The sequence below is a fragment of the Bacillus rossius genome (assembly GCF_032445375.1).
Source record: "Bacillus rossius redtenbacheri isolate Brsri chromosome 4 unlocalized genomic scaffold, Brsri_v3 Brsri_v3_scf4_2, whole genome shotgun sequence".
NCBI lineage: Eukaryota > Metazoa > Arthropoda > Insecta > Phasmatodea > Bacillidae > Bacillus > Bacillus rossius.
The window spans coordinates 50,240,407-50,262,988 of NW_026962011.1; the positions used below are offsets into that span (position 1 = coordinate 50,240,407).

General features: G+C 35.9%; 2 protein-coding genes across 6 annotated transcripts in view; both read right to left on the minus strand.

The window, feature by feature from the left end:
* Nucleotides 1–7: 7 nt before the first annotated feature.
* Nucleotides 8–8,366, minus strand: LOC134542445 (lys-63-specific deubiquitinase BRCC36-like). The gene is made up of 6 exons (XM_063386707.1): nucleotides 8,066–8,366; nucleotides 5,251–5,458; nucleotides 5,069–5,157; nucleotides 2,899–3,030; nucleotides 1,709–1,817; nucleotides 8–480 (listed from the first exon to the last, which is right to left on the minus strand). Exons 1-6 carry the CDS (start codon nucleotides 8,168–8,170, stop codon nucleotides 332–334), a joined length of 792 nt encoding a protein of 263 aa, XP_063242777.1. The 5' UTR covers nucleotides 8,171–8,366; the 3' UTR covers nucleotides 8–331.
* A 1,768-nt stretch (nucleotides 8,367–10,134) lies between these two features.
* Nucleotides 10,135–22,582, minus strand: part of LOC134542398 (cohesin subunit SA-1) — a 41,795-nt gene continuing 29,347 nt past the window's right edge. For 2 of the 5 annotated variants that reach the window (XM_063386599.1, XM_063386600.1), the window contains exons 20-24: nucleotides 21,939–22,096; nucleotides 20,046–20,112; nucleotides 14,158–14,199; nucleotides 11,937–12,080; nucleotides 10,269–10,744 (exon numbers count right to left, since the gene is read on the minus strand). In XM_063386599.1, coding sequence (XP_063242669.1) covers nucleotides 11,960–12,080; nucleotides 14,158–14,199; nucleotides 20,046–20,112; nucleotides 21,939–22,096 — 388 coding nt within the window. In that variant the 3' untranslated portion in view covers nucleotides 10,269–10,744; nucleotides 11,937–11,959. Of the gene's footprint in view, nucleotides 10,745–11,936; nucleotides 12,081–14,157; nucleotides 14,200–16,374; nucleotides 16,624–20,045; nucleotides 20,113–21,938; nucleotides 22,097–22,582 lie in introns of those variants that run through there. The other 3 variants (XM_063386601.1, XM_063386602.1, XM_063386598.1) reach the window with 2 other exon arrangements.

Here is a 22,582-nt window from a genome sequence, read left to right on the forward strand (position 1 = left end):
CCCTACATAATTGTAAATTAAGATGTACTCAAAAACAAAACACTGTGTGAAATTGGTAAATGGCCAATTGTAGCTCAACACACATTTCATTTGAACTAGTCGTTCTGTTGGTAAAACTAGACCAGATGCATTACATGTACAAGTTACCATAAATGTGGTTGTTACAAGTAGCATTTCATTTTTTTTTTTTTTTCAACATCATTGGTTTAAGGAACAAAAAATTGTGATTATAAAATCTAAAACAATTTGAAAATCCCATCACAGCAACACATCCTGCCTCTTCTGTTGCGTTGCAGTTGAACAAAATGGTAAAGGTTTGGCTGGTGCGGTCTCACGCCTGCAGTTTCTCGGTCATGATCTGCTCCCGTTCGCGCAGCAGCTCGTCGAGCCGGCGCCTGCAGAGAGTCCTCCGCTGCTCCAAGGACTTAACCAGCGGGGCGGTCAGCATCTCCGTGATGTGGCACATGGCCTTCGTGAACACTGCACCCAGCACACACTCCAGTTACCACGACATTCCACAGCATGTACACACAAATCTGTAGTTTAAAAAACTCATTTTCCTGACTTTCCATGACCAAAATTACAAATTTCCCGACCATTGCTTCACATAGTCGATTTCTTTTAAGATAATTTACATACGTAAAGAAAATCTAGCATCCACCATCCCCATACTGCTATAGTTCTCTCTTCACTTTATTTACTTCAAACAATCTTGCATACACCATTTGATAGTGTGCAAGACTACGACCAAAAACACCATCTGAAAAAAATAAAATTCTTTCACAAACTAATTTTAAAGCGAATTTCTTGCCCAGTTTAAACTTCTCAGACTTTCCCTGACACACTACAAATGTGAACATGCTGTTTCGAGAAATCATTAGTTTGCTATTCAACAATCAATAAAATGAAAGAAAGAAATAATTACTAACTACGCAAACCTGTGTCAACAAGGATGAAAAGAGCAGATTTGCCATACTCAAGGAAAAGAAACATTGATGATCGAGCAACAGATAAATGATTATAAGGAGCATGAAGGAGGAAGATTGAGCAACTGTGAAAACCACATCACAATTAATAGGTAGCGTTTGATAAACATATTTCTAACCTACAAGGGGCCTGGCCTCCTCAAAGTCCTGGTGGTGAAATATTCATGACTAGCCAATAATGCAGCCACATATTAAGAGCTGATCATATTCAGATACCATTAGGCTCCTAATTAATGAGTCCAAAATTTATTAATTAGAATATTCCAATAAATATTTTGTAAAAAATTATAATTAACTTTTCATAATAATAATTAGTATTCATACACTTCACTAACTATATAATGGTTCGAACAATTAATTTGTTAGTGTCCCAAATTTCACTATATCTATGAGTAATAGAGTATATGTTGTGTGTTAGCTGTTCAAATGCGTAAAACATTTTACTTCCTAGCATTTACCAATATTCAACAATGATTAAAACAATACAGACAATCGTATCGATTCAGAGTATTTTTTTCTCTCCAAAACAAGGGAATTTGTTTCCATCAAATATCAAACAATCTACATAACTACTTATCACAAACACTACAGCAGAGATTATAATAAATGTTTGAAAATATCTGAGATTGCCAAGTTTTTGCACTTTAAAAATGGTTGCATGGATAATACATTAAATAAAATGAGCACTTCACACTGATGCAAATCCTACATTCACCACCAACCTGCATCGTTGTTTAGCTGATCCACAACACTGAGGTACTGCAGCCGCCTGGTCGCATCGTAGCAGTCCTTTTCCTCTTGGAACAGAATCTCCGGCAGCTCTATCATTGACTGAAAATATAATCATAAAATATAATTTTTAACACACACAGATACAAAGCTTGTAGCATCACAAAGAGTCAATTCATAACCATTGAAACCACTGTTCCACAGTGGGACTTTAATTCTCTAGGATGGGAACACTCAAAGCCGGGATGAAGCAACTACAACTTTAGTGTGGAAGACACGGGTCTTGTTAATTTTGATTCCGATGCCATTACAATGCTGCAAAAATGGGCAACGTGCAGACTTATGCTCCTGATGGAATAGCTGCAGTACAACCATTGCAGTAGAAACCAACAAGAAATTTTGAATTTCAAAGCTAGAAAAACAGTTGGGAAGAAGTTGACCTATTTTTTTTTTTCTGAATTCTGAAATTGCTGCGAGGTTATTCACTTCACCTCCATATTGCGAAAAACAGCCGCAAATTGCAGAAGACACATCCCACCTGGTCTCCGGTTATCTAAAGTGGGATACCAGCCTCCGGGCAGATCATTTGCTCGCATCCAGCCCTGTTCAATCTGGTGGGACGGTGCCTTACTGCAGAGGACTGTCCGTTACTTCCCCCATAACCCTGGTCTGGGTTGTCGCGGCGTGTTACCATCTCCGACGGCCCCGCTACGGGCGACACTACAGCTTGTTCCATCCTTGGATTGCAGTGTGTGCATTTACTCTCGCACTTTCCACGTGCACAGCTGCTGCCATTAACGCTGTCCTTGTTTCAGTGTGCTCTGATGCCAGACACATGCCATAGAGAACCAAAGATTAAAACAAAACTGTTAATTAAATGAAAATTTTTTTAAAAATTGTATCTGAAATATTGTATGATTCCCAGAAAAAATTTAGAATGATAAATTTTTTCTTGTTTTTAATCAAGAGCATTATCTGATAATTTTAAATATTTGTATTTCTAAGGAGACATGTTGAAAGACGCCATCTTGGTTTAAACTGTTTTTGTGAAAAAAAAATTTATATAGTTTAATATATTTTAAATATTCTAAAATTACATAAGATGTTGGTAATGTATTAAAAAAAAAAAGGAACATGTCCTGAAGAATGTCTGCAGTGTGTGTTGGTAGTGTGGCGGGCCGACCTGGAGGCAGGGCCGGGACAGTCTGCTGGCCGGCACAAAGTGCAGGGGCACCTCCACCTGCACGTAGGCCGGGGGCTCACAGTCCGGGTTCTTGTTCAGCGACTGGAAGCACGTCACCTGCACCTGCTGCTCCTGTGCACAACACAACACAACACTACTGCACAACACAACACAACTGCACAACACAACTGACAACACAACTGCACAACACAACTGCACAACACAAAACACACACACAGACAAACATAAACAAAGACACACACACATTCACTCACACACTCTCTCACACACACACACTCTCACATACACACACTCTCACTCACACATACACTCTCACACATGCACTCTCACACATGCACTCTCACACACACACACTCTCACACTCTTTCACAGCCAACAATCAGTTCTTCGAATAGGTAGTTCTTCTAACGGAGAAGACTGACTTATGGTGTAGGTACGAGGGTTATTTTTTTTTCAACCTCCGATCGGCTGTAATAAAAAAACGGGAATGAATTGGGAAATTATTTTAATGTCAAAAGAAACGTACATCTTTACTCTATTTTTCCACATAATCACCGTGCAGATTGAGGCATTTGTCGTACCGATGCACCAGCTTTCCAATACCCTCTGCATAAAATGATGCCTCCTGCCTATTCAGCCACGTTTTAACAGTGCCCTGCAGTGTGATTACAGTTTCATTTCTCCATCGATACCCTAATCGCTCGTACACGAATCGACACGTCTCGTAGTGTTTACCCCCTTCCACCAACCATGTGGAGCGGCCAACTCACACCTCAGTTGAAGCTTGGTTATGGGAATGTCAACATGGCTGCAACGATAAACTGTACGGCGAAATGCAAGCTGCGTGGAGTCATCCGTTTCTTACAGGTAGAAGGGCACACTGCAGCAGAAATCCATCGCCGAATGAGTGTTGTGTGTTAAACCTTGGTGGAGGGCACTATACAAATACAATTACAGATAACTCTAACACACATAAAATAAACAAAACACAAAATACACTACAATCAATACAATACAATGGGGAGATAATACATCTAAAACATCAGATAGTATAAGTCATGGATACAATAAAAATCCAAAGACATGAACAGAAATATCATAGCAATTGACTTAAACAAATGGCTGATATAAAGATTCAAGATCAAGTTTATCAAAATTGGAAATCAATATATAAACAAGATCATTATTGTTATGAAGAGTGCAAAAGGTTTATTGTAATTGTTTAACTGGGGTATTCTCAAACACGTATTTTCAATTAAATATAGACATTTAATTTTAGCATTATAACAATTTATTACAGAAAGAGCATCAAGGTAGGTTCGGAAATCAGAAAGAGAATTTGATGTTGGATACGAGAAATATTTTGTATTAAATATTAATATTTTGTTAATTTTAATTTGAATATCCCATGTGTGTGAGAATGCTACACGCCAGGAAGGAAACATTAGGTGTCACGTAAACCTGGTGCCTGGGATTCCTAGAGCCCTGATAATAGCAGCGCAAAACCCCAGTTGCATAATACAAACTGCCTATTGTTTTCTACAACAATGATTACTCACTACTCAAGTGCCACGGCGTAGGTCATCTAGGGAAGCCAGCCACTTACACTACTACCGTCAAGATAACAGTTGAACCCGTAACTTAGTAGTCCCCTCATTTATCAAGTGCAGCAAATTTTATGAGTAAATTTTCCAGTACATGCAATAATATTAGAGAAAAAAAGTATATTTAAAAAAAAAAGCTTCCCACCTGTTAATGTGGGGAGGAGCATATGCAGAATTTAATTTCGAGGGGAATGGAGTAGAACAAGTTTGCCTGCTGTTTCCTTTCAAATGCTTTCGATTTGTTGGTTGGAATGAGCGCTTGGTTCGGGATTTCAGGAGGGATGTATCCGCCCCCCACCACCATTCTACGAACACCTCTGAAGGTGGGCTTTCACACACACCATCACACCATTACACAGTTATTCCCCTCATCTCAACGGAGAAAACACAGCAAAGTTGCCCATTCAAACCAAGAACACCGATAACAAAAAAAAAAATCCACCCACCACACAACCATCAAAACAGTTTCTAGCTACAGAATCTACTATACATACAGAGACATTGGCAAACTGCTTATCACGGAAGAGCATTACCAAAGTAGGTACCTTTGTCGTTTTTGTTTCCGAGAAAACTGAAAATATTATCCCAACAAAATATTTGTCCATCATCTGGTACATGGCCTGAGTCGTAACATCTGGAACACAAGGAACAGACACATTGTTTTAGAATGGCACACACACCCTCAGAAATGAACCGACCCCCAGCGCCGGACCACGGAACAGGGTACCTATGTGGGACGGGCAGACGGTGATGTGGGGGTGCGAGTGGTACCAGCCCAGCACCCTCATGGGCTGGTTCAGCTCGTGGCTGAGCCGCTCAGCGTGGACGGCGGCGTTGGACAGCTGCTCCGGGGAGATCTCCACGCGGTCCTTGCGCTTGTCGGACCGGCGCAGCACCACCACCGCCGAGATGTGCAGCGTCTTCTTCGAGTCGATCTGCAACATCACCATCACGTATATCCTGGTCCCCGGGCCCGCTGTCGCCCTGGCCTGAGTGGTGCTTCGAGCGCAGCGGCTGGTGTGATGGACAGTGCAATCTGACCCGGACCGCGCACTGTCTCCCACGCATCTCGTGCGTCCCCCTCCCCTGCTTCCCGCTCGCCGTGCGCCCGTGCGAGGCAGTCGTAGCTTGCCTCTCATCCGCGCTTCGCCGCTAGCGACTCGTGAGTGGTTCGCCGTTTAGCAGCCAGTGCCTGAACGACACAGACCGAACTAAGTGGCGTCTCGAGCGGCCAACAGCTCGAGGGGTCGCTGTTGTCCTGGCCCCCTGTTGCAAGCCACAATGTGAGAACCCGTCCACTCCCTGAGTTCCAGGCTGGCCGGCGCTCTCGTCACGACAGGGGTCAGAGAGCCAGGTGTCGTCAACAAATTCTATTACACTCCGCTGTGAGTAAGAAACACTTCTTTCACGATGCTCAATGAGCACCAAGCCGATTACTGCATCAGCACACACTTCTACACAACAGCCTCGTAGGGCCACAATATATAATAATTTAATATTTCATTGATATATCTAAAAACAAATAAGGCATGCATTATTTAAATTTTATTATTGTGATTTCTTCTACGTACCAAATGTTTTTCGAAGTGATAATTTTTACTATTTATAGGTTACATTGCAAATTAAAGTTTGAGTGTGCATTATTAGTGATTTTCAAAAGTTTACATTATTAAATTCATATTCGTAAAATGTAATATAAATTATTCAATATATCTCACTTGAAGCTAAATTTTAATGGTACAGCCTTTTGCATAATGAAAGATTAATAATTTTCTGCCTCTGAAAAGTTTTTTTTCTATGAACAGCCATTGAGAAGAGTGTAAAAAGTGTTGGCTTTTTGAATTTTTGTGCACCTAAAATATGCACAAATGATTATAGCCGCCAGAGTTGTCTACCTGATCATAAATAAACCATAGATTCAGCTATTCCCTGGCATTGCACCATTTACCTTTCAGTGCAGCCACAAGTACCCTTTGGTTCACTCCGAAGACAAAAAAGATAGTTGAGCCATCAATTAATCAAAGGTAGTTAATTTTAAGACAAAACAATTTTTTTTAACGGTTCTTAAATTTCAAGGCAATTGCCAAAACACTGAGTTCATAAAAATGTATTTTTAATTTATTTTTAACTGATATTCGAGTCCCAGCCGAAGAGACAAAGGTGTCCTACATTCCAATTAAAGAAAACACATTTTAAATACAATTAATTTGTATTACAAGAAATCTTGGTGTGTAAGTCAGTTAAGGTTGGACGGAAGCAACCAGCTACTGTCACTAAGAAGATAACACAACCACAACACAATGAAGTCAATTGAGACGAGGAAATTACCAAAGCAGTGAAAAGAGGAAGTGGTATTCCTTTTTTTTGAAACAAAAGACAGAACAGTCAGCCATGCACCTAGTGAGGGATAAGTCATGATAGGGAAATCAATAGATCATAGAGAAGGATGACAGGAAACATGGCTTCAGGAGAGGGTTTTTCTACGAGAGGAGGAGGTGAGTGCGTGCTCCTTGGACTTAAAAATGCTTTTGATATTGTGCTGCATGGGAAGCTAATGAAAAAGGTTTAAATGTTGATAGTGTCAGTAGGATGTATAACTGTGGCGAGGGAAAGGAACAGCCCCCAGAAAAAAAGAACATGCAGGAGCTCCACCCTAGAAAATTTGAAAATTATACTCTTGAAACAACATTCTTAAGCCAACCTGGAACTTAAATTTTGATTATCGTTTTGCTAATTTGTCTTAAGAAATTTAGATATTCTTTCTTGATAAATTATACTCGGGTCAGTATTTTAAAAAATGCTAACGGTCAAACTCTGTTAAAATTGCAAGAGGCAATAAAATCTTTGGAAGTAGTTTTATAATAGGATGTCATGAAAAGTCATAATTTAAATTGTAAGGTATTGAACAGGACTTTAAATTACATGCTAGTTACAATTAAATTGTTCTTTTCACAATTAATTTGCATTATTCTCCACAGAAAACAAGACAAACTAGGAAAATAAAAATACGAGGTTGACACAGGACCCTGGATCTGCCCCTGAATTAGAGGCGGGAAAAAGTGATGTGAGGAATACCTCAGAGGTGTGTCCATAGGAGGGGAACAAAAATTGAAAAACACTTGTCTTAGGTAAGGACTCACACAAGTGTACTACGCTTGAGGGTTTGGTGTAGAAGAGATGGACACAAAAAATTCGCAATAACTCCTTGCCACTAGGTGTAACCCCAACATACCAATAAATTAAAGCTGATTTTTCTTGAGTGGCAACATGTCTTATGCAAAAAGAAAATTTTCTGTACTGTTGGTAAATGTGATACCAAAATGCCATCATTTTGAAATTTCAGGACTTTTTTATGTGAAAAAGTTTATATTTGCTTGAAAAATGACTAGTTAGACACATTAAAAATAATAGTCAAAAAGTTAACAAGTTTTTATGTTCGGTTAGTGGAAACTCGCTAATATAGAAAATTACAAAATTAAATTAAATTGACAAAATCATACTACTGACAAATACTAATATCAAAAATGATTGTGACAGTTAACCTCTCCAATTAGCAGTCCCATGACTTCTTCCTTCTCAGTTGATAAAGCATGTTGTAAGCAAACTAAATACACATCTGATGTCATACAAACAGAATTCAAAGCCATTTTAAAGTGTATACTCGCGCAATAAGTTTATTTTTATATGCTCGTGCAGTTAAATACATCAAATATTTATAAACAACAATTTAGTCATAGAACTAAACTCAAGAAGCAAACTTCGAAGACATTGAAAATAAATAATACAATCGAATCAGACAAAATAAAATCCGCAGAAACGGTAACACGCCATCTTTAATTCAACTGTTTTTTTTTAATTATTACAATTTAACGCAATTAACTATCGAAATTTAAACTATAAATACACCAAATATACATTTATATGAATTACCTTGATTTTACAGATATTTTGTCAACAAATGATTCACCCTGTGGACTTAAAATGCTTTTCAGAAAAATCGATTTTCAACATTTCATCAAAAAATTATGAATACTTACCTTTAATCATACATTTTATACGTAGAGTTTTTCTTTGCGCTATATGTAATTTATGAAAAAGTTATTTACGTAATTTAATTAAAGCTGCATTCTATCTAAGTAATAACTTGTGTACAAGCTCTATATCCTTGTAGGCAATTGTTAAATCTATGGAATAAGTTTTTAAAAGTAGCAAACTATACCTATACATTTATTTGCCCACTGTCAATCTCTGACTGCATAATTAAGAATATTTATCACAAACCTATATTTAGCATCTTATTTCTTACATTGTTTATAAACCGTCTAACACTAAAGGATTATCTAGCTAATGAAATATTTTTATACTTACCTCAAAAAGAAATATTTAAGTTCTACAGTGAAATAAATTAATAAAAAATACACATCACCAAAGGGAAAATAATATTTTCAAAAAAATTTTAAATGTTAAGTTCAATCAAACTTGTTCTCTCTCTAAAGAGTGAGGCTGTTACATTTCAAGATGATATTCTGTAGTTATTTAGTAATCTTTCATAAATTAGAATAGGCTCTGGCTAGGCGAACAGCTATCCCACGTATCGCATGAAAACGAACACCTAGCGGCACAATGCCATTAAGGACTCGCAGCAGTCATCGCTCAGCCATCAACGGGGCTGGACGCGCTCATGCCCATGGAGCCCTGCCTTCAACCACCGACCATCAACAATCACTGGTCTATCGTAAGCATATCAACCTCAACATAGGCTCTGTGGCCAAAACCTCCACCATCAAAATTACCACAGTCGCGACATTATTTTTATGTAAATGCATGCGAGAACTTCCCGTGCCTCTTAAACCAGCCCACGTGGCCTTTTTTTTTACTATGTTAAGCCCTCAAGGCAGCCTGCTAAATAGGTTTACTGTTTTCCGCAAGGCACACAGCTTATGTATTATTATGTTTTGTTTATGTTTGCACTGCGCAGGTAATGATTAGTAAGTCATTAATGTCATTTGTAGTGTTACGTTTCTACGCACTGCCCTTCGTGCAAGCCATGGCTTATGTACTTTTAGGGTCTTGTAGTGCTATTGTTGACATACTGTGCAATCAGTGCTCATCGTCCCACATACACAACCACCCGGTATAGATTACCGCATCATCAGACACATGCATGATAGGAAAGCGCATGTACAAGGGTCATGCAAACAATAAACCAACTCTTGCCAGAATTTCCGTGTTATCCATAGAAGCACAGTGTCCTGGGGGGTGGGGGTGGGGGGGATTTTGGCTCTAAACATCCTGGTGTACCTCTGTCGGGAGTTAATCAACTGCCCATCAGCCACGTGGCGACGCCACGCCCTGAGGAAATAGTTTCTCGACCACCCTATGGCCTAGCACACAGAGTTTGCTCAATCTTGCTAGTTGGCACCTTTGATAACCCCATGAGCGACACATTGAATTTTACAGTATGCAGTGAGAGTAGCACTAGCACTATAGAAAATTCCAAAACAAAATAATGGCTAAAGCCATGGCACCATATCATAAAATATAAATTCAAAAAATGTGAAATTATCCCAGTTTAAATAATGATAACAATGATTCAATAAGTAATAAATGCTGCATTATAGGTATATGTTTATTTTATCCATATTGAAATACATAAATATAATAACTCTATAAACAAGCCTTCACAGCACTTAAAAAAATGCATGCATGAAAAGGAAAATTAATGTAATAAAAAACAATTTCAACTTGGCTTTAACATGTAGGCATGTAATTTAAAGAAGTTAGTTATCTTAATTATGGATAATTTGTAACTCTCATATGAAATGTAAGAAATAATTAACACTGTACATATGAACATAGCATTAGTTTTGCAAAACATTTCGCCAACCAACTAATAGCAATTTAATTAACTAATCCTGTACAATAGCCACTAGGCAGCTATGTATTTTGGAATAGCAAAGAATATACATGTGACTTGGGAAACAAATACCACTGCATTTCAACTCCACAATAAGCATAGAAAAAGATTATTTACGAACAAATGTAAAATACATGAAAATATAGGACAAATACAAAATATAATACTAAATAGTTCAAGGAAAACAGAACTTATTATGAAATGTGTCCCCACAATTCAGTCATTACACGAACACGTATTATAAAAAAGAAAAACTGTTGAATCTTGATGTCATGTCATCATGTCTTCTTTGCTTCAACTAAATCTGTAACATAAAATAATACAAAATAAAGTTAAGAGCATCTGTCTTAGGGTAAAACGTAAAAGTAAATATAAACATATATATTGTGAAGTTTACTGATATCCCTGAACACAGCATAGAATAGAACTTAAGGCTGGAGTAGTGCTAGAATTCACTGGCAGGTAGAACAGAAGTATTTCCAGGAAACCCTACATTTTACGTACAATCCATTTTTGTACTCTGAAGATATTCGAGAAAAATGTCAGGGATTCAAAGTATTCCCACTGATCTCCATATGTTTCTTTAGCAGTTTTTGACGTCTTCGGTCTTCTTTGATTTCAGCATGATACAGTTAAACCTTATTTATCCTGACTATTTTTAAAAGGTTTTGCAATTTTGACAGGTTTTGCTGCTGGACGTAAGTTTCTCAAAGACTTATCAAGCGATTTTATCGGGTTTTACTAAAAAATAACATCAGATCCTTATAGACAATTCACTTATTACAATTATGTAATGTGGAATTCAATCTTATGGAAAGAAAGGAGTTTTTTTTTCTCTTGTAGTTGTTCCAAACGTTGGTTTTGTGGTGTTCAAAACAAAGAGTATCCTTGAAACCAAATACAAAATAGTTTTGATGTTCAATCACCCTCTTAGATATCATAAAACATCGCACCACCAAATTATGCTTTACACTTAAGCCTGGACAGAAACTGTGACTCACTCACTAACAAACACTTACCCCTTCAAACTCTCAGATGAATTTAGACTGGTTGACAACTATTGCTCTACATATTTTAATAACATTTTTTTGTGTTCGGCTAACTGTTGACTAAGCAATTTTGAAATGAATGTAAACAAATTTCTAACCAAAACTACTTGAACTTGATTTCATGTGCACCAAAATTGGCAGCAAATTAGAAAGTGTAAATTTTAAATTATAGGCCACAAATTTTTTTAAACACATGATAAAAATCAACGTAAGAGTTTTTTATTTGTTAGATATAATCACAATACAAATAGGACAATGAAAAAGGAAGAAAATGGCTATCGTGAACACTCAGCCAACCACAATAGAATAACAGTTGACTGCATTAACTTACAATTATGTACCAATATCACACTTTCCTGTATTTCACAGCGCAAGATCCTTGAAAAGTTTTCAAAAAAAAGGGTAGCTACACCATGCCACTGTGAACAGCAGGACATGACCCCATACCACTGTCCGCAGCCGGGAGGGGATCAGTTCTGGCCGGCGGGCACCGACGAGATGGAACCCTCAGACGACAGGCTGGAGGACGTAGGGGAGGCTATCGGCGGCCTGAACAGCAGTCGAGGGTGAGACGTCACGCGCACCGGGAGCCTGGAAACATTTGTCGCTTGCAACTGGAGCATCAGTTCACATCTTCGCTTAAAAGCAGCGGACAATGCAAAATATACTAAGTTTTTGTTTATAAAACAAAATAAAAATTCCAGATACGTAGCTTAGAATTTTAAAAGTCCTTCTTAGTGTTTTCTTTCATTCTGTAAGTGGTTTTTAAAATATGATTATTACATACTTTTGACATGAATACGTATTTAAAATTGCTTCCATAGTGGGAGGCAATTAAAAAAAAATGAATGATAAAATTTGGGGATACAGTTTGGTGTTGCAGCTACATATCTATCATCTCCATTCAAAATTTAATTACACCACAGGACAGCTAAAAGATCAAAGTATTCCTTACGCTAAGTACGGACTGGGATGCATCGCACGCGGTGGAGGGGGAAACGCCGTCATTTTGAGGTCATTTTGCTACGTTTCTAGATTTCCATTTAGTATAACTTTTGACTCTGAGAAGATACGACGTTCATTTAAGTTTCAATTGTCAGCTCTTGTCAAAATATATTGATTGCATATATAAAACATTAGTGTAAAATAGTTAGTGAATATATATGGTGTTAAAATAAAAAAATATATAATCAAAAATATATGTCAGCCTATATGCGTAAAAAAGCCAAATCCAAATATCGTATACGGTTGGAAAGGGCTCCCCGAACGCAATCGAATGATACCAATAAAACACCACATTACCGAGTGAAGCAGTGCTGGGAACGTGAAAGAATGAATGCGGCTGAGCAGATCAACGACGGTGCCAGTTCATCTGCAGCTGGGGCGGTTGAAATTATGCAAGTGGATGATGAAATTGCTTCTATATCGATGCCGGACTGTGTAGGCATAGATTGTGATAGTGTTCCTGACCAGCACTGTCTTATACTTATTGCCGCCATTAATGCACTAAGCTTGGTCGCACTCTCAGAAGACATCTCTACTGATTCCATCATCAACCGATCTGATTATTTGGCAATTAGCAAGACTTGGATGGAAGATTCCATGCCAGTGCATGTGCCTGGCTTTGATCTGAGATCATATTGTAATACCGCTAAGCGCAGACAAATTGCAACTACATCATCAGCGGCGGTATCATCAAGTCGCATAGCCAGTAGAGTCGCCATATATCGTAACATCAATAGCGTCACAGATTGTAACAGAGTTAACATTGACAGTTCGAAAATTAATTTGCAAATGAAAGACACAAAGGCTGGTGTTGTCTGTCTAGTAAACGTAACGGTCAATGGCATCTTCAAATTCAGACTCGGGTGTGTGTACATCCATTCGGGAACAGCGTTAGCAGAAATTAAAATCTTTATGTTACGATCGCTATTAAAATATTCCATAAACATTATTAAAATTATACCAGATTACGAGCCTGATCTCACAACACCAATTATGATAGCCGGAGGCCTTAATGTTAATGTCTCACAAGACCGCTCATTACCCGGCTTCATGCTCAGCGAGTTCAATTTGTCTTATATCGAAACTTCTCCAACAACTTTAGGTAATACATACCTGTATTGATTTAACGTTTACCAGAAATTTCAATGTATCCTGTATGCCATGTGTGTCGTACTTTTCGTATCACAGATATATAATTAATAAAGTTATAACACTGTAATTATTTGTTTACTTGATTTCTTTCCTGAACCCGACGAACAGAAATAGTTGCCATCATAAACAAAACATGGAAACCAGAAGGACTTCTTAGTGTTCAAACATGATTAAAACATACATAAAATAGCGTATTTTATATTTTGTATAGAAAATATTACCTGTTATGCACACGTATTCACGTACAACACACGGCCGTGTCCATGACACAGTCACACACCATTTTTTTTTTGTAAATTGAAGTAACTTAAGTAGAATTTATTATAGACACGATTTATTTCCAGTATATATAAACTTCAATGCACTACCTATATACACGAAAGATAAAAAAATTTGCAGTATGCAGTATGCAGTACCAGAAAGGAAGGCAAGGTGACTACCATGTGTGTGGTATTGCAACGATTCTCCACTCATATTTGAACACAAGTACAAATACTAGTCAATATCATACCTTTCCCTCCTGGTAGCTTGTCTCTTGCGCTTGGCAGATGTCCTAAACAAACGGGAAAACATTATACATAACATTTGACAATTTAAATAAGTGGCATTATAGAACACACACAGAGACAAACAATGTCCTGTGAAAATGTGAGAATGTAAATGAAGTTCTATGCATGACTACTGTATGCAACAGTAAGTATGGTGATTCTGATGAACCTCTTTTTGAGTATTCCTCTGAATATGGGGAATATTTAAGTAATTGACATACTTTTGTCATGTCGGCTGGTGCAGTATTTCTTGGTACAGATGTTGTTTCAATACCAAGCAACCAGGAAAAAAATTAAAATATTTAATCTTTAAAAAAAAAAAAAAAAAAAGCTACTGTATGGCAAAAAAAAACCCTAGTTAAGTAAATATTCAATAACAACATACGTTACAAAATGAACATAATTTATTGCAATAAAATGCTATCATGTTTTTTAGATTGCAAAAATAGATTAGATCAATTGGGCTGAGTTGAGTTGGGTTAGGTTAAAGTCTGCTTAAACATACAATCTAACATGATATTATTGATTTTAGGTAACTAAAAAACACGCATCATGATGGAGTAAATATAGTTTATTAAGAGACATGCCAAAAATGAAGAAAATATTCTACATTTTTAAACGTACTAATTACGATAATGTGTACTACGTGGCACTACACATGCATTTCTACCCTCACATTATTCTGCTACATGGTTAAAAACACATACAATCAGTAAATTTTCCGAGGAAATAAATTATGAATATTACAAATTGAATACTGAAAAGCTAGAATCCAGGAAATTTAATAAATGAGTTATAATTTTTAATGAATTTTGACACGCAAGACTGTGAGTAGAGTGTAAGTACAACTAACATCACTACACTTCTGCTTGCACACACAGTTAAAAAAAAACAATACATCAACACTGCAAACTGTGGGTAAGAAGCATACTGATGAATGGAAAAAATGTTGAAAATCATACAAAACTAGTGCACATTCAGGCTAGTTGCATATCCCATGAAGACAGATTTTGCACCACATGTTTAGGAGGGAACAGAGTAGGTACCACAAACCAATACAATTCAATAGGTACACTACAATCACTGAAAATTACACACTACTTTTAAAATACTTCTACTGAAAAATCTGTGAATACTAGGAAGACACAAGTGAAAATAAGAAATAGAATGACTCAACACTTACAAAATCAAGCACATTTTAAGTATCATTCCAAAATTTAGAATCAAATTAGAGGAAAAATTTAAAAGTGTGCAAAATAAAAAAAAAGCTAAAGTTGACAAGGTTAAGAAACACTATACTCTGTCATTTGCTTTCAGCAAATATTTGACATAAGACCATCTTACCTGTTCATAAGGTTTGTCCAGCAAGTCTTATCGCAGTGAGGTGAGAAATATGCAGGCTGGCTATGAAAATGTAGCTTGAAGAAATTACCTTGTACTAAGGCCTGGATAAAAACCTGTGTAGACTTTCTAAGAATTTTCACTTATAATAAGAACCAGTTACTCTACCTAATTTAAGTTATTTAATTCTTTCAACACTTGCTTTTCTGCATCCTGAATTAAATTCATATATAATTTGTTTTAAGCTCACTACGTTAAATTTTAAAACCATTTTTATTATATAATAGCTACTGGAAAGTAAAACCAAATTATGCAGCCGATATACTGAATAAATACTGTCAATCATATAATAATTCTGTTAAGACCCAAAATCAGCTACAGTTACACTAATACTATTCTGTTTATTGAAGTGTTCATAAGTTACTTATTACAAAGCTTTATATCAAATATATATATATATATATATTTTAATGTGGTGAGTTGTGTTGTGTGAGTAAGGAATTATTCTAACATAACAATAATGAAACAATGGTTGTAAACTTATATTAAAATTAAACGAAAACCAATTTTAAATTAAAATGTGTACGTACTTTAGAGGCTATTTTCTTTAATTATATGTAACTTCACAGCACATGATCATACGTTAAACATTTATTTTATAGCAAAAAAGAGAGTCAACCTCTTACTAAGTAAAGTATTTGTTCAGTAACAACGCTCAAAAAATAAAGGGCAGCAACCTACAATTTAGGTTTCAGTAGTATTTTCACAACCTTATTTTAAACTTAATGCCAAAATTGATGTGATAGAATTAATTTTTTGGTATTAACTAATCAAATGGATGAATTATAGTAAAAAAATTTATTTGTAATACACATGGAACAACTGTAAGATGATCAATAATATTTTGAGTGTCCAGGCTACGAACAAGTTTTACACTACACACTGATATGAAACACAGACAACAAACTGTATGCTCCTACTGATGCTAGCGTTTTGTAATTCCAACTCGTTACACGACATGTTACATAAAAGCACCCCAGCAGCAGCCAGTACGACGCTCCAGTGCATGCATGTGTGGACTCTATAAGCTGCAACAAGAAATGTCGAAAACAATGATACAACACGAGACGCACTGGCACTTCACAATTCCTGGCCGCTATTCACTGACCATCCTGCAATGCAGGAGCGAAAATATCTAGGATGCTGGGGGGGGGGAGGAGATTACGCTTATTATTCCAGTTTCAGAGTAAGGGTTTTGTAAGCACAAACGAGTTTCCTCAGTGAGAGGCTTTTTAATTCCAGGGGGGCCAGGACCCCTAGCCCCTCCCCCCTCCCGGAATCAACATTCATGCTGCAATGGCAGACACACATGCAGTTTACATAAGAATACAGCAACCACATCTATCACAACTATCCAAACACAACTGCACTGAAATGTAATGTAATGTAATGTAATGTAATGTAATGATGAAAAAAAATCACATACTATGCGAGCATATAGAATTTAAATAATTTAGAGGAATTCAAACTAAATAACCCTAATCTTGTGATTATTTCTTAACAGCTCGCAAAATGTTTTACAATACTTGAACTCAACTAAAATACAAGGTTTTTATTTAGGTAATTATTTCTGCTACTCCAGGAGGTCAGTGAATACTAATCACAATTTACCATCACTCACTTATACTAAATTAAAGCAAATTACACACACATATGCATACAAGTTACATGATTTAAAAGCCATCAAAATTAAAAAAGAAGGTCATAGGCATGACCATTAAGTGATTCAGGTAAGTCAGGTTTTACAGATTTAAAAAAAAAGAGTACCGAACAAATATCCCAATGTTCCTAACCAGTCTTAGTTTTGATTTGAGCTCACACATCCAGAGGAAGCCACAAAGCACTATTTGTTTCAATAAATTTTATGAAAACCAAATAAAAAATTAAAACATGCTACCACAAAATTCCAAGAGTAACTTCCTTTTTTTTTTTTTTTTTTTTGTATTTCTTCACAATTTAGTTTTGTAAGTTTGTAGGATTGAATAAAGCTATTTTTTTTATTGATTTGTGAATCATATACAAAAAATTACGTAATACGAGACAGAATTACATGCTCTTAGTTCATGCTAGGGTTAACATAAAAATTGGCCTTAAAGTTTCTAAAAACCATTAAATAAATACATATTAAATTTATTAAAACCTTTACAAACTATTGACAATAGTTATATTATGAATTTATTTGAAATACTAAGAAAAAACACTAAATTATGGGAGCAAAATAATCACAGATACTAATCCATTAATACGGAAATCTCTGGTTCAACAGAATCTGTACCTAATCCTGCACCGATGGAGCCACATGCTTTGATAATATTTTGTTTGGTTAACCTTGTCTAAAATATGACAACTGATAGTTTTTCAAACAGTAACGCTTGTGTAATTTTTTTCTTTCCATAGAGCAGCCTATTATAACCGGTTTAAAACATAACTTTACTGCATCTCGATTTTCTTTAGTATTCCAATTATCACTGAACTGATGTTTGAAAGCAAAATTCACTAATTTTGCATGGCCGAGTCCCGAATGTGTTGGATTAGAACCGTAACAGTACCTTTGCCTTGCACTTATTACAAAAAGCAGGAGCCTTCTGCTCTATGGCACATGGTTAAAATGCAAGTCCCTTTGGCCTTTGGTTTTGTTATTGAAGGTTTAACAATAAAACATTTTTGTAGCCAATTTTTTAACTTAAATTTTTGTTTCCGTAAGCTGCAGGGACTGACCCACTCCTAGTGTTTACAGAGGGAATGTCTAACGTTATTTGGCCAATTAACACGTAAAAACATCAATAAAAAGACTGCCCTTTTTGCTATGCATCAATAATCAAGCACTACTCTAAAACTGCAAAGATGAGGACATTTTGCTACCACAAATCCTACTACTCACTACAATGAGTGACAAGGAAGGAGCAATCAATCATGAGAGTAGAATAAACCTACGAAGCTTCTGTCAGTACAAAATGGAAACACCACTCTACCTGAAACTTAGTAAAATATCTACCGACAGTTGTCTCAAATAGACAGGAAACATAATGGGAATATGACTTGATGTAAGTTTTTGGACATACGCCATTGCTAAGAACTTTTTCTGTTTGAAGAAAAACTAATAAATAAAATAAATAAATAAAAATACTCAAAAAAAGACAAAAAACACACAAAATTAAGCAAAGAATTGCTGTTGTCAACAAGGATATGAACACCACAAAATATTCCGAAACAGGAATATGGTCAGCAAACAAACAAAGAAAAACAAAGAAAAATGTACTAAGAGAACGAAAAAATCCCCACAAATGATGACAACACAAAAATATTGAAACCCAAAATAATTCAGCACAACAGTTGAAGCGAGACAAAAAACATGACAAAACGAAAAGACAAACAAATACAATAGTTTTACCTAAACAGAAACAAGCGACGTTTCGGGAACTGCTATCTGCTCCCGTCCTCAGGCAGAGACGCACATGGTACGGAAACACAGGTGCGACAGTCGCACCTGTGTTTCCGTACCATGTGCGTCTCTGCCTGAGGACGGGAGCAGATAGCAGTTCCCGAAACGTCGCTTGTTTCTGTTTAGGTAAAACTATTGTATTTGTTTGTCTTTTCGTTTTGTCATGTTTTTTGTCTCGCTTCAACTGTTGTGCTGAATTATTTTGGGTTTCAATATTTTTGTGTTGTCATCATTTGTGGGGATTTTTTCGTTCTCTTAGTACATTTTTCTTTGTTTTTCTTTGTTTGTTTGCTGACCATATTCCTGTTTCGGAATATTTTGTGGTGTTCATATCCTTGTTGACAACAGCAATTCTTTGCTTAATTTTGTGTGTTTTTTGTCTTTTTTTGAGTATTTTTATTTATTTATTTTATTTATTAGTTTTTCTTCAAACAGAAAAAGTTCTTAGCAATGGCGTATGTCCAAAAACTTACATCAAGTCATGCACTCCCATTGCACAAATCTTTTAAAGATAACATAATGGGAATATATCACGTCTATTAAGCTGGGAATGACATCAACCTTCAATTCCCCTCCTTCGACCAGCATAGCCATTAGATGTCACCCCCTTTGAGACTTATGAAACGTACAGCAATTGTGTAAAGGGTTCTTAAACATAAAATCTTCTAAATACACTACAACCAGTTTTAACTAGACTACAAACTACCCTACACCAAACGAATACATGTGTGCCAACTCTCTACAGGGGAATTCTATAAAAGTATACAATTAACAATCAATTTTTGTATTAACTATTTAAAAAAAATGTTTACTTTACCAGTTAAATCCATTATGCATCGCTAGATAAAGATTAAAACATAATTAACTGTCATACACATACAGCTTAACACAACATGTATTTCCTCTAGTGTGAAAGATGTTTGGAAGTAGAATTAAATTAATGTTCCAATCATAATATCCAGAGGTAGTCTGGTTGCATTTAACGGAAAGTCACAAGTCGAAACTCACCCAGGCATAAACTCCTGGTCTGACGTTGCCTCTTCTGCCTCCTCGCCTTGTTCATCTCCTTCCAGAGCTGCAAACATTCAGAGCAGTCATATTTCAACATGTGCTTCGTAAAAACCGATCTCGTTCAACAGACAGTACGGGAAAAATAAACCTGATACAGCTACAACAACCAAACAAGCCTACAAAAATACCCATAAAGTCAAACCTCCTGTGACTAAAACAGTATATCCACGTAAATGAGGTCAGGGCTTAGACTCAAGCACTATCTTTGAAATTAAATTTGTAAAACAGTTTATTTACCTCTTGTATCTGTTGTTTGGCCCTGGGCCTTCTAATTTTCAGCACGCACGTGCAAACGTTATGAAAAAAAAATTAGTGATGGGCCAATCAAATCCTCAAATCCTATCAAATCTTTATTATTTGAAAGATATTTGAGGTGAAAGATTCAAAGAAAAATATGAGAGGGACTGTAGTATGTACATTAAAAAATTCAACACAGGCAACTCTAAAATCATACTACCATTACCTAATATAGTCTGTAGTTTTAGGGAGTGAATAAAATTACAATGTGTGCTGATCCAGGAAACTTAGCCCGTTAAATAAACATTTAAAGAGTTACACTTTTTAACAACAAAGTTGGGTGTTGAATTCAGCCCATCCCTATGGAACAAAAAAGGTTTTCATGTACTTATGCACTTGCATTAGAAAATGAACATCTTTTTGATTTTATACACTAAACCATTTTAAAATAATAGTTACAAATCCTTAACCAAAATATTTTAAAATACACATAAAAATTTAATTATACATTTATGTCATTTTAAAATATTTTACAGAACAATTTATATAGTGTTATTTATGTAGACATATATAATTTAAGTACCCCGTGTTGTCTGAGTTTCCCAGATGTGAAAATGCTAAATTTTTTTTAAGAAAACAAAATTTACTTTTTAATTAAGAAATGTAAACAATGAAGATGGGTGACTTTTTTTCAACATTAGTTGTAGACTGAAATTTTTCTTTTATTTTGAACGTCAAGTATACAAAATTTCATAAAGCTTGAATAAAACTGTATAATTGTACAAAAACAAACAAACAGAAACTCTTCATGTATATAAACAGATAAACACCCCAATCTATAACTTCACTTGTTTCAAAATTGATTTTTATTATAAGTAAAATATAAAGGGTGTATGCTTACCTAGTATGAAATAACAAAACCAATAACTGAACTGTGCATTTAAATTATTATAGCAATTCATTGAATAAATATCAATAATTCATTTTTGCATAAAGTATAGTTTTTATAATGCAAAAGTCTGTTAAATAAATAAGTAAAAGTTTTTCTCAGCAGCAGAATTTGGTCCATTCAACTTTGCCCAAACTTTGAGACATTGCATTTACATAGAAACCATGTCCTTTACCACTAAAACAGTAACATTTAATTTTTTTTTATATATTGTTGGTTGTATTTAATGTTCGTTTAATATAACAAAAACAGTGCCTACCGCACAATGTGTTCCCAAGTGGTCACACATTTAAGTATTAATCACGCTTGATGATGTTCCTCAACACGTCTAAAGAAGTATAACTTCAATAAAGATAACTAAGTTTGCAGTTTAAATACAGGAATGCTAACCTTCTGGTAATAATTCATGGGTGAGTAGTAGGTAAAACATTTTCTGTCCAAAAAAAAATTAATGTTTTGTAAATTTTTAATTTTAAAAAAGCCTTTAATTGTTTAATTTATTTAAATCAACAAATCTGACATTAAACATGTTAACTTTAAAAATTCAAACTGTACCTTTCACTCCAAAGACAATTTTGAGGAATTCTAGATATCTTTACTAGTTACTACCCTACCAATGAGGCCCACACGTGAAAATAGCTAACCTTCCTTCTTCTTGCGACCATACGCCCTCTTGGAGGTGACTGGTGGTTGGTCGGTCTCCCCGTGAACCAGGCTGTTGCGGTACATGAGCAAGGGTTGCCAGTCCTCTCCGCGACTGGACGGCATGCCTGCCGTGATCCTGCGGTCCAGGAAGCTGAGCCTACAACACACCAACCCGAGCGCTCACACAAAGCCATGCTACGAAAACCAAACCAGGAATATAACAAAAGGAATCAGCCGTGGTCCACATTAAGAAGTAAAGAACTATTCTCCCATTTGCCTGGAGATATTTAGTGAGCCCTACGAAACATCATAATCAGGATCAACGATTGGGATTCTTATTCATGTTCCCGGATCACAAGACCAGTGTCGTGCCACTGTACCACTGCTTTCCATTCGTACCGATTAAATTTGTATTCATTCATGTCAGTATAGTATATGGCTATACAACTAACTATAATAGGTATTAGTAATGAGCTAACGTTAACCTTTTAGTTACGTGAAATACAATAAACATTAAACAAAACAATAATACAACATTACTTTATTAATGTTAATTTCTTAATGCTACATTTATCTCTAAACATTTTATCAGGTACACCATATTTTTTAAGTGTATAGATAGGTATTATGTCATTAGTATTTC

Bases quoted from the DNA above. Each gene is read 5' to 3' on its own strand.
- LOC134542445 (XM_063386707.1), bottom strand. From the start codon at position 8,170: ATGGCTTTGAATTCTGTTTGTATGACATCAGATGTGTATTTAGTTTGC. The intron at 5,158-5,250 runs GTACCCTGTTCC...CTTGTGTTCCAG, and splicing joins CGTCTGCCCGTCCCACATAG to ATGTTACGACTCAGGCCATG. The intron at 1,818-2,898 runs GTCGGCCCGCCA...TTATATTTTCAG, and splicing joins TGTCCCGGCCCTGCCTCCAG to TCAATGATAGAGCTGCCGGA.